General features: G+C 36.3%; 1 protein-coding gene across 1 annotated transcript; it reads left to right on the top strand.

Moving 5' to 3' along the window:
- The first annotated feature begins 756 nt into the window (after positions 1–756).
- On the top strand, positions 757–11,416 carry LOC137291255 (V-type proton ATPase 21 kDa proteolipid subunit c''-like). Its single transcript, XM_067822556.1, has 7 exons — positions 757–922; positions 3,475–3,523; positions 3,719–3,802; positions 5,546–5,693; positions 7,262–7,319; positions 8,020–8,210; positions 8,860–11,416. The coding sequence occupies exons 1-7, from the start codon at positions 820–822 to the stop codon at positions 8,890–8,892; spliced, it is 666 nt and encodes a 221-aa protein (XP_067678657.1). The 5' UTR covers positions 757–819; the 3' UTR covers positions 8,893–11,416.
- The last annotated feature ends 482 nt before the right edge of the window (positions 11,417–11,898 follow it).

The raw sequence follows: 11,898 nt of genomic DNA, 5'->3' as shown, positions 1-11,898 counted from the left end.
TACTTTAAGACTCGTTAAAAGTAGATGTTTATGACATAAATGCAACAGGTGCACTTCACAAATGGCAGTTTAATGGGAAAATTGGTGTAATTAAAAACAAATCATTTTGATATTTTGTGGTGAGACATAAATGAAATTGAATAATAAATCTACACTGCGAATTAGTACTTGGAAGGTTTAGTTTCGATGCTGTATTTCAAACATTCAAGAATAAAGAAACAAACAAAACATAACAAAAAAACCCAAACAAAACAACAAACCAACAAAACTAACAAAACCAACAACCAAGAAACAAATAAAAAAACAAAACAAAACAAACTCCACGTCGAGTAATAATGATCTGGACTAATGGACTAATTATGAAACAAATTGTAGGCATTGAAATGAAAATTCAATCTTCCACAAATCAACTATTAGATGTTTAGGTTTTTACGACACTGTATAAATATGTATCCACCCAAAGCACTGCCGTCATTCAGAAACAGACAAGAAATGATAAGAGGTTTCTAGCAATTACGTATAAATAACGAGATGCACATGTCAAAATATCACATCATTCCTGTTATCAAATATGCTATAACTATTTACTGTAGTTGTATATCTTCATTTCACTACTACATGGATTTGGTCGATTAACTATGTTAACTAAATAGTACCAAAGTAAAAGAAGCAACCTTAAAATCATTTTTAATGTAGTTTTTAGTGGCTACCAAATTGATATGTTACCTCCCTTTAGAGGTCTCGTGATTTCGCGTATATTACCGAGAGGTGATCATATGAGGCTGTTATTGAATGACAGAAACATAATTGTCTGACAAGATGGAATCAACCGTTAAAGCACCCCCGAAAGCCATGGGTTTCTCGGCTAAACTTGTCTACCATAGTCTTATATGGATACTGATAGCCATTTTGATAATTATAGGTGAGTATAAGGTGTTTATGTGCCGGGGGTCGTGTCCTTCAGTTTGTCATTTGCATTACATGAATCCACACATCTGGTCCAGGATATGACGGGAGACTGTTTACAGACATAACTCTACAGCGTAGATGGTATCTTTTAAATCGTTAACCTCCCTGAATACACTCTTTATGTGATCATAACCTTTCACACTGGGTTAGGTTATCTAGATTTGTAGATATTCAGGAATCACCTGGTCAGTAGTGAAAATATGGATGAACGTTATAGGAAGTATGCTTCCATGTATTTCAGTCCTACCCTTCTAAAACCACACATACCAAGCAACCTCTGGTCTTAAAAATCTATACATTGCAACGTATAACTGACATATACTTAGTTCTAATACTGTTTTAAGTACAGATACCCCCCGACTCATATTTAGCTTATTTAGAGAATCAGTATGTAAATTACCATAAATCATTTAACATGGCTAAGAAATAACACAATGTTGTTAAGTAATGCAAACTGAAAAGAAAATATGTAGATGATTTGAAATATTGATCTGAAAACTATTTCTTCTATTTCAAAAATTTGTTTTGCAGTTGATGAGATAAAATGTTGAGACAAATGACAAGAAACTTGTAGTTTAAGTACTTTATAGGATGGTGTTTTCCTGTACAAGTATGTAGCAATCTAAAGTACTCTGCACAGTTGGTTGAGAAAACAGACAACAATATTGATAGGTATTCTTGAACGTGTTGAAGGCTAAAGTAAGTTTGCTGATAACTGTTCATGAGTGCAGATATAAATACAGTTTTGTAATAGTGGTGATGACCCAGTTACTGATACATTCCACTGTAGCTATGCTGGGAATTGGTTGAAGCTGAATGTGCACAGCAGTATCAGGAAGATTCATTTCACACATGCTGACTTATTTGGACCAACAGTGTCACATATATTTTAGAAATATAAATATTTGCTGAACATGTTGACGGTATTGGCAACCAGGAACACTTAGATTCATGTGATTTATGTGAATGTCTAAATATCATTGCCTAAGGACATCTCCATGATCTCTGCTTGTAATTACTGGGCAGAGAGATGAATCACTTAGTAACAAGCAAGATGTTTATGGAAATCTGGCCCATCATAAAAACATGATATTCAGTGGTTTGTCTGTTTACTATACTTCAGTGTTAATATCACCATGATCACTGGATTTGTAGTTAATACAAGCATGGTAAGTTCAAACTTTAGGTTAATATTAACATGATTAAGAATCTGACGTAATGTGGGCAATGTTGAAAAATTGCTTTTCTATTTAGCAGAATTACACCTTTCTGGTTTATGGTCTCATTTGGAAAACCATATAATAATCATATATGACGTAAGATATTATTTTGCACAAAGAAATAATATTATGGGCTATTCTACTGCACCCCATCTTCATGATCTCTGGCCCTGATTTCTCGAAACAAACTTCAGTCTGAGGTTTTGTTTAAGTTGGAGTTTTTACTGAAATTTGAGAAAATGCAAGAAAATGCATTTCCCAGAATGAACTGGAATCAATATTAAACTCAAACTAGTCGGCAGTTTGAGTTTGGTGGATAGATTACTTACGTTAATAGGCCTTTTTGTTTTAAAAATACACTTGAGTTAAAAATTCAGCTGTTTCAAATTGTCCAACTCAGTTTAAAATGTTTCAGGAAATTGGGGCCAGGTCTAAGATAATGAAGAGTAATCTGATTGTAAAAGTCAGATGTGCTTTGCTAGTTCATGATGTAGTCATGGTAATAACTGGTGTATTCATTTAGAGTGAGTGAGTGAGTGAGTTTAGTTTTACGTAGCACTTAGCAATATTCCAGCTATATGGTGACGGTCTGTAAGTAATCGAGTCTGGACCAGACAATCCAGTGATCAACAACATGAGCATCGATCTGCGCAATGGGGAACCGATGACATGTGTCAACCAAGTCAGCTAGTCTAACCACCCGATCCCGTTAGTCGCCTCTTACGACAAGCATAGTCACCTTTTATGGCAAGCATGGGGTATTCATTTAGAAAAATAATTACAAGCCACACATTTTGACTTATTAAGTTATTTGTTAAATAATCCCAGAAACCTTCAGGTTCACGTATCAGGACATTTAATGTCAAATGAAGATAAACATCTCTGTTTGGTAAACAGGCAGTGGAGAAAGAAAAACAACATTTTGGGGGGTATTCATGTTCCATATTGGTTTGACAGAATGCTGCAAACATGGTCAAATTGATAGCAGAGGCAGTTGATCCAGTTGTCTACCTGGCCTTCATATTCATATACATGTTTCATGTGTAAACTGGATTTGTTATCTTTATACAACTGTGTATTCATTTTCATACAGAGCCTTGGAACATTACCATGATTACTGATCATTACTGATTGCTGGTCAATTAGTAATCAAGTTGTTTATTATTAAATGTCCAACATTGGGAGAAATGGCATGGTCCTTTAACTTGGTAGACATTTTGATCTTGGTTGTCATTCTTTGCAAGTTTCACTCTGTTTAATACAAACTATTTCATTTTTTTTCCAGGCCTATACTACAACTTGACTGGCAAGGGTCAGAGGTTTGACATTGGATGGTATGTAGAATCATCTGAAGCATGAACAGTCTCTTGTTCACTTTAAAAACAAAAGATTGATGATCAGAGATCTGTAACAGTTTCTAACCATACAAGAAACTATGGAAACCTTGATAGTCAGCCTGGTCAACATGTTTCATTAAGAGGGAAAATGTATCATGCAATGGTATTGACTTGTGTATTGATGTGTTGTAGGTTTCTCCAGTCCACTTCCCCCTACATGTGGGCCCTCATTGGGACAGGATTTGCTATTTCCCTGTCTGTAGTGGGAGCTGCTTGGTGAGTGACCAGAACAACAGACCATTATTTTATGTTTGTACTGCTCTGTAATCCGATCATGCTCTACATGATTACATTGATGTAGGTGTCATGTTATATACTACCCATCAAAAGATTAGACACTCTTTTTACTCATCTGTTCTTAACTAGATTTTGCAAAATATTCTATTCTGTTTTAGGTACTGTCTATACATGAACTGAAGAATTGTAAAAAAAAAAATGTGACATTGAAAAGATTATTTTCAGGAGTTCATTAAATGATGAAAATCATTGAAAATTTGCAAATTCTTTGCAGTACTTTCCACCACAGCTGTTCACATGCACAATATTTGCTCATGCTGTTTTAGCAATTTGATGTATGATCCTCATGCATTTCATCTGCATAAAGTTTGTAGTTGGTTTCCCTGAGTTAGTGGAGAAATTCATTTTTGGTGTTAATACACACGCACACTCAGTTACACACACATATTCAAACTCTAGGTGATGTAAGTGTTTATCATCATCTGTGGTTCAGTATGCACTAGTTTCATTGTGTTGGGTTCCTCAGAGTATGAATAATCTATGCTTGTGGTATAAATGACAAAAACTAGTGAAAACTATGGCTGCATAAGATAAGACCCATGAAGATCCAGCTTTGAATTGGTCTTGAGCAACCCTTGCTTGTCACAAGAGGCTACTAGTATGATCAGGTGGTTAGACTCACTTACTAGCATCATCATATCCCAGTATGTGTAGATTGATGTTCATGCTGTTGATCACTGGATTATCTGGTCCAAACCTGATTATTTACACACCAACTGACATACTGCTGTTATGTCACTGAGTGTTGCATTTAACAACACACAAACAAATCTATATAAGAAGGAAAAGTTAAGGGTTGGATTTTAAGATGGGTTGGAATGGATACTGGAAACATTTGAGCTAAATCAGGTCTCTAGGGCAAAATAGGTGACATTGCCTTTTCTTCTCTTAATATTATACATTAGTTGTGTTCCGATAAATCGATTTTGACGATGATTGGTCCGTAGGAAATTGGTGGTAGTCAACATGATCAAAGAATTTATGGTCCCATTAGTTGCCTCTTAAGTTGCCTTTTAATATTTAAAGCAAGCATGGGTTGCTGAAGGCCTGTTCTACCCCGGGACCTTCACGGGTCTGTTTTCAATGTGAATTTCACTCACTTAGCTCTTACATCACAGCATGCGTATCCATCTGGGTCGTGTAAGTCAGTATTTCCTAATAAAGGCACACATGTCTGCATGTGACTGATAACAGCCAATGACAAGACTCGTAATTGTCTTTTATCATATTGCTTGGAAGTTAAACACTAACTTTATGATAGGTCATTTCGATAATTCAATGATCAATCATAAAAATTCAACCAATTCCCAAGACTATTACACATCATGTTGATGTGTCTTTGTACGAAACATTGTACAGAAAAGGACAAATTTTACATAAAAAGTGGTTAATAAATATCATGAAATGTAAGAAGCCAAGAGACTTTCTTTATTTTGAACTGGAAATCATGCTGCATGTTCAAGACTTGCATTTGCACTTTCCATGATGTATTTTGTCAGGACTCCAAAGTTGCTAGTAATAATGAATACAGTTTGGTTTCTGTGTTTGTCTTTGAACTTATGGTGCTTTCTTAATCCCTTTAAAAATTTGCAACATGATATAATGCTATGGAAGATGAGATGATTTGTGAAACTGTGGTTCTATTCCTATACTTGAATGTAGGGGCATCTACACAACTGGAGCTAGCATTGCTGGTGGTGGCGTGAAGGCTCCAAGAATCAAGACCAAGAACCTGATCAGTATTATTTTCTGTGAGGCTGTCGCCATTTACGGCATCATCATGGCCATTGTCATCAGCACAAACTTGGTGGTATGTATTCAGTGTCATGCAGCAGGTGCATGGTGATGGTGGGGTGCTGTTTTGACACCCAAAGTTCTTCGTTTATATCACTGATTTTCTTTGCTGCAAGCATCAGCATCAGATTCTTTGCCGCCCATATTAGACAGATGTTCACTGATTTAACTTGAAAACTGTTACTAGTGATGTTTAACACAAGTCATTCAGACATGCTCTTACATGAACAGATTGTAAAGTTTGCACAACATTAAATTTTAAAAATTGGTACTCAGTTGCCTATTTGCTTACAGCTAGTTTCAATACCGATTTATGATTAAAATGTTCTACATGTGATTTGAAAGATGACCGGAAAGAAAAATTCATGTACATATTCCAATCCTTCTGCTGTTAGTTTCATCATTCCGTTTTTAAAAGTGAATGTGACTTCCCTTCCTGAAGTGAATGGTAAAAGCTGAACACTTGATATTTAGATTTAGAAAGTAAGGAAGGCTATGGTTCTAGCAATCCCATCATTTCCATTGTACTACCATTTCCACTGGATGTTGGGCCCATGGATATGTCAGAATTTCACTTTGAAATTCTGTATTCTGATAAGACCAGAGGTATCACTGAAACAGATTTATGTGTGCTATTCATTCTCATTTTAATGGTACCAGCCTCTGAATCAGGGCTATTCTCTAACACAAAGTGTGGTAGTTTAGTGGTTGAAGTGAAAAACAGAAGACGCAGATTTGATTTCCAATATGGATGCAATGTATGAATCCCATAGCAAGTGTCTCCTGTATGAGGATGTTCACTGCTTTGTTGTGAGTGTGTTCCTCCATTTGCCATGAATACAGTATTACTTACCTTGACCTGGTGGTGTTGTGTCTCCTTTTAAATCTATTAATTCAATGAGGCTGTGTATGAGGTTGTATCACTTCCTTTTTGCTATACACAGGAAATTAAACTCACCGGTAATGGGGGAAAGTCATGTTTCCTTGTCTGTGAAGTTTACCTGCTGCCCCACCCCCACCCCAAAGTGAACTAGACAATGCCATCCAGTCCAGACATATACATAGAAATTCAAAAACTTAAATGTGATGGCTTTGGTGTCATGTATTTTAAATTGTACCAGTAATCTAAAGGATTTCTTCCCTATTTGGGTAGAATAGGCCTTCAGCAACCCATGCTTGCCATAAAAGGCAACTCAGCTTGTCGTAAGAGGCGACTAACAGGATTGGGTGGTCAGACTCGCTGACTTGGTTGACACATGTCATCGGTTCCCAATTGTGCAGATCGATGCTTATGTTGTTGATCACTGGATTGTCTGGTCCACACTCGATTATTTACAGACTGCCGCCATATAGCTTGAATATTGCTGAGTGCGGCGTAAAACTAAACTCACTCACTCACTCTTCCCTATTTAGCTTCTGTCAACATAGTCAGTGGTTTATGGTACTTTTGAAAAGTTACCTCCCTTTTCATCAAGCTCCATGTTGTGCTGTAACGTTTTGACAGCTTGACTGTATCAGGTTCTGACAAATATGTGATATGAGATTGTCAAGCAAGAAAAGCTGAGCTAAGTTTTTTGGTTGCAGTATTTTGACATCACTAAGTTTGAGAACACGGAGAAACTCTACCAAAATTATGCAGCAGGTAAGTGTCATAAATATCTATTACTGTCTGGTGGACTTAAAATGTATGTACAATCATATCAACATGGTTTACGTTTCTGCCCAAATATAAAAATGTCTGGCTGATGTAGCCATTTAACTGTACATGTTGAAGGGGAATGCTTCAGTTAATTCAGAGTTAGTTCCCTTGGACTGTAGGACATCTTCAGTGTATGTTGACCATGTTTATTGACAAAACAGTTTTCCTTTCACTGTTTCTCAGTCATAGGCTGTTTATCACGATAATGAGAGTGACAGACGGAGTGAGTGAAAACATAAGAACACATATTGCACGCATATTGTGATCATGATAATGAGAAAATCTGTAACATGGATGAGGAATTGTTTCAAATTAATAGAAGCAAAGGTTCCAACTTTGAAAAGAAACATGAAATCATGCGATGACTGCTGTACATCTCTTGGTTTCGATCTCTTAGGAGGTAAACATACTGTGCTGGAAAGTCAGAGGTTTTCACAAAACTACATTAGCTCTAAGTTATTAATTCAGAACCTCGTACTGCATGTTCGATTTGAAATCACCATCCAGTATTTACCTGAAGTCAGGGTAGAATGTGTATTGACTCTTGTATAAACTTTAACTGTATTACATAATCATTAAAAGACATTTTATACCAAATTTAATGTTTTTATACCACATTGATCAAGCTGACACAATGTTTCAGGCTATATGATGTTCGGCGCTGGTCTGACAGTGGGAATCACCAACTTGGCATGTGGCGTGTGTGTTGGCATTGTCGGATCTGGCGCTGCTCTTGCAGATGCTGCGAACTCGACTCTCTTTGTCAAAATTCTTATCATTGAAATTTTTGGCAGTGCTATTGGATTGTTTGGATTGATTGTAGCAATTTTACAGGTGAGTACATTTAGATATTGTGAATATGGTACTGTTGATGAAGACAATACTGTGGATTTTAATTGCATCATTAATGTATTGACTACAGATGTGGTGAATATGTTTAGTTGCACAAATGCAAGAACTATGGGTGTTCTATTTTGAACACCATTACTGAAGGTGATGCTGAGATGGTTTCATTGTGAACACATTTAGTGTGATTGCCCTGTTATCAATCTTGTCACATCATGTTGTTACATAACTGAGTTGAACTTCTGTATGATGGTTGTTGACCCTGCCTGGCAGCTGATGAGTGTATTATGTTGTTTACATGCATCCCAGTGGAAATCATGTCTAGAGTATATACATATGACAGCTGCTGTTAACTTAGAAGTAAAACCGCATGCTGGACATTATTTGAGTGGGTGATCAAAGGGAGATAACTCACTGCTTGCAATACTTTGGCAAGGGCATTAGTGAACTACAACGTGTGGTGATAGTGAGGAGTATCACAATGAAGAGACAGCAGTCTCTGCATATATCATTGTTGTTAATCTGAATATGAATGGGACACAAATTGTTTTTGTTCTGATATTTTATTATATATTCATTCTGATATTTTGTGTCATCACTGTACATACAAGTTATGGTTGGAATTTATGTGTTTCAGACCTCCAAAGCCACCATGTACCCCAACAAGTAAATGAGATGAGGTCATGCTGCTTGAAGCCATTCCAGACAGAACAAATGCACATCTCAACTGAAACAGATCAGAAAACATTAAAGTTTACTGTCAAGGAACCTGTGAACTTTCTCACAATTCCATATAGATTGCTTGTAGTACATTGAATAACATAGGAACATGCTCAGCACGCAGTAAATTACATATCGTAAAATAGTCAAGATTATCTACTGATGGGCTGCTGTATCAAAACATGTAATCACGAGGAAACCTGTGTGGTTTGGCGATACAGCTTTCATCAGTCCTGTCCAGATAGTATTAGTACAACTAATTATATGAAAGTTTGGTGTCCAGATGAGCTGGGCACTATAGGTATGTGAGATATATATATATATATACATGTATATATATATATATATATATATATAAAGCCAGCAGCCAAGTGTATTGCCACATGTTGCTAAGGAATGTCTCACTGTGTGTTATATGAGCCTGAAAAATAGTATATAACTTGAGAAAATAAGATAAAAAGTTCTGTGTGAACTTGTATGCTGCACTGACTTATCTGTGGGCACACTTGTTATTTATTATCAGTGATTATTTGAGCTGTATTGACATTTATTCCATGGAATGATATCTACAGCTTTGTTAATAAGATTATAATAAACCAGTTTTACAGACTTCTGTGCATATTCTGTCTTATGGTATTATACCATGTATACATCCATGCTATCAGCTGTCTGACAACCAGGGCAGCGATGCAGGTCTGGATACAATCTGGTTATGATCTGTGAGTAGTGTATATGATCACGATGATATGTCCTCTGTAGGTGTTTATACAGGACATTGTATGTATAGCTCATATCTTTGTTTATCATTGTTACAAAGTGTACAACAAATGTCGAATCTATCATCTTGACTCTAGTCATTGTTAGATGAAATCTGCGGAATGCCTCCATAGACCAAATTTCTGTTGTTTCACAGATTAGCTTTTGTGGAACTTTCTAAATATTTTCATTACATTGAAAGTGTCTGTTTTCATTCATCACAGAGCTATCAGAAAAGTGTATTTTGAGGAACATGTAATTCTATATGAACTTGCAGTGGAGTATTTGGAATTCTAGTTTTATTAGTCCTCTGTGATTGACTACAATTTATAGGTTTTAATACTGAAGGTTTCTGAAATAAATGGGCTCACAAAAATCTGTGAAATGAAAGAAACAGGTTCTAACATATTTGTGAAATCAAAATGTGAGTTCGTTGTTGGTATTTGACTTGATTGGATGTTCTTGTCTGGTGAAGAATGATTATTTTCAGTTTCCTCATCATGTGTCTTGGATGAAATTGTAGATTTTATCTTCTGTGTTGCGAGTTAGGCCCTCCTGTGCACTCCCATGTATGTGGAGTTCTAAATTTTGAGGATAATGTCCTTGTTCCCACATTCCAGTGTGAAGTAGATCATTGTTGTACTGAGGGTAATGCTACAACCATTAGAAGTTAAATCTGTATAAGGCTGTGACACTTCCTCTACACATCCTGAGAAACGGTATGTATAACATTGCTACTAACTCAAACATGATAGATGTCATACTTGACTTGATGGAGAGGGAGCAGAGAGTTGGGTTTCTAAATAAATTATCATACTTCAGATTGTTGAATAAAAATTGGAATTGTTTGAATGAAAAATCATTGTTTCAAGATGACCGTGTGTTTTTTTGTTTTTTTGTTTTTTTTGAGGAATAGACAATTTAACTTAAATTTCGATTAAAAAATAATGTTTTGTAGCTGAAAAGATACATAGTCTCTAAAAGAATTCCAGATGACTTTTCCCTATATGAAATGTTGATAGTCTCAAGGATATCTGTGCATGTATTGTTACAGATGTATATTCTTGCTTCTCTTGTATGAATGGTAACCATGTAGATTGTTTATCTTTGTCTAGAATGTAAATTGGCATAATCTTCTAAATAATTCCCCTTTCAGACATGGTGTTTGGGACAATAGATAATAAACCTTTGCACATTTTCATTGCTTTCTTTACTGTTTTATGGTCAGGGAGCTGTATATCATGGAGTTAGTTGGCTGTTGAGCTTTAGGTAATGCAAGAAGTGTGTATCTGTCCTTTGGGAGAAATTCTGTTCAGGTTTTTTCAGTAAATTCATCAGTCTCCTAGTTATTTTAAGAAATTGGAAATCCATTAATGTACGTTGTTGGTATTTTGTTGCAGAAAATGTGAGCTCTGGTTGAAACTGCATTGATAACGCCCACCTTGCTCACTCACTCATGTTCATTGATCATGCTGGTCATTGTTTCCACCAATCTAGGCAGTATATCATCGTATTTCCCTTGTCTATACTTGTAATGCTCTATCATAGTATAATACCTCATGTTTTATTGTGAAGTTCTTCGCATTCATCATCTTTCAGTCCTTGAGGGTCATCAGTGTAACCTAGATGTATATGTTAATGCAGGCTGTTATGCACGGATGTGTTGTGATGTACCGTCACTGATTGGAAGGATGTAATAAAATCTTATGTGGTCGGACTGAATGTGTTGTTTCTTTCAACAGTTATGGGAGCACACAGGCTGAGACTCCACAATAGATGAGTGTGAATACTGTTTGATATGTCTGTCAACAATGTTACACTATTTATCACCAAGAAAGTCCAGCTACCGAACACAGCGCCAGGTCTGAAAGTTAGAATTAGTCAGATCGCCCTGTCCATGTATTAAAGTCTTCTTGTGGCATGCTCATCACTGGGAACTAGTCCATCGTGTAACTACAGTTTGTAGACGACTTTGCACTATACCAGGGTGTGCTCGATGTAGGCCGTGACTGGAATACAAATTCACTTATATCAGTCGTGGTGCAATGAATATGAAACTCAAGGAGGCACTTGTAGATTTTAGTCGCATTTACTTGTTCATCCTCGATGAAAACTCTTTTTCTCAGTGTAGAGTTGTGTCCCTTAGTTGTGCAAAATGGAGGGCTGGATTTCTAGCTTCGCCATGATTACGTATCGTGGT

The sequence above is a fragment of the Haliotis asinina genome, chromosome 7, assembly GCF_037392515.1.
Source record: "Haliotis asinina isolate JCU_RB_2024 chromosome 7, JCU_Hal_asi_v2, whole genome shotgun sequence".
In the NCBI taxonomy this organism is placed as follows: domain Eukaryota; kingdom Metazoa; phylum Mollusca; class Gastropoda; order Lepetellida; family Haliotidae; genus Haliotis; species Haliotis asinina.
Note: the sequence above shows the minus strand (reverse complement) of the source record. Positions and strands in the feature narration are given on the sequence as shown.

Bases quoted from the DNA above. Each gene is read 5' to 3' on its own strand.
- LOC137291255 (XM_067822556.1), top strand. From the start codon at position 820: ATGGAATCAACCGTTAAAGCACCCCCGAAAGCCATGGGTTTCTCGGCT. The intron at 3,803-5,545 runs GTGAGTGACCAG...ACTTGAATGTAG, and splicing joins TCTGTAGTGGGAGCTGCTTG to GGGCATCTACACAACTGGAG. The intron at 7,320-8,019 runs GTAAGTGTCATA...ACAATGTTTCAG, and splicing joins CTACCAAAATTATGCAGCAG to GCTATATGATGTTCGGCGCT.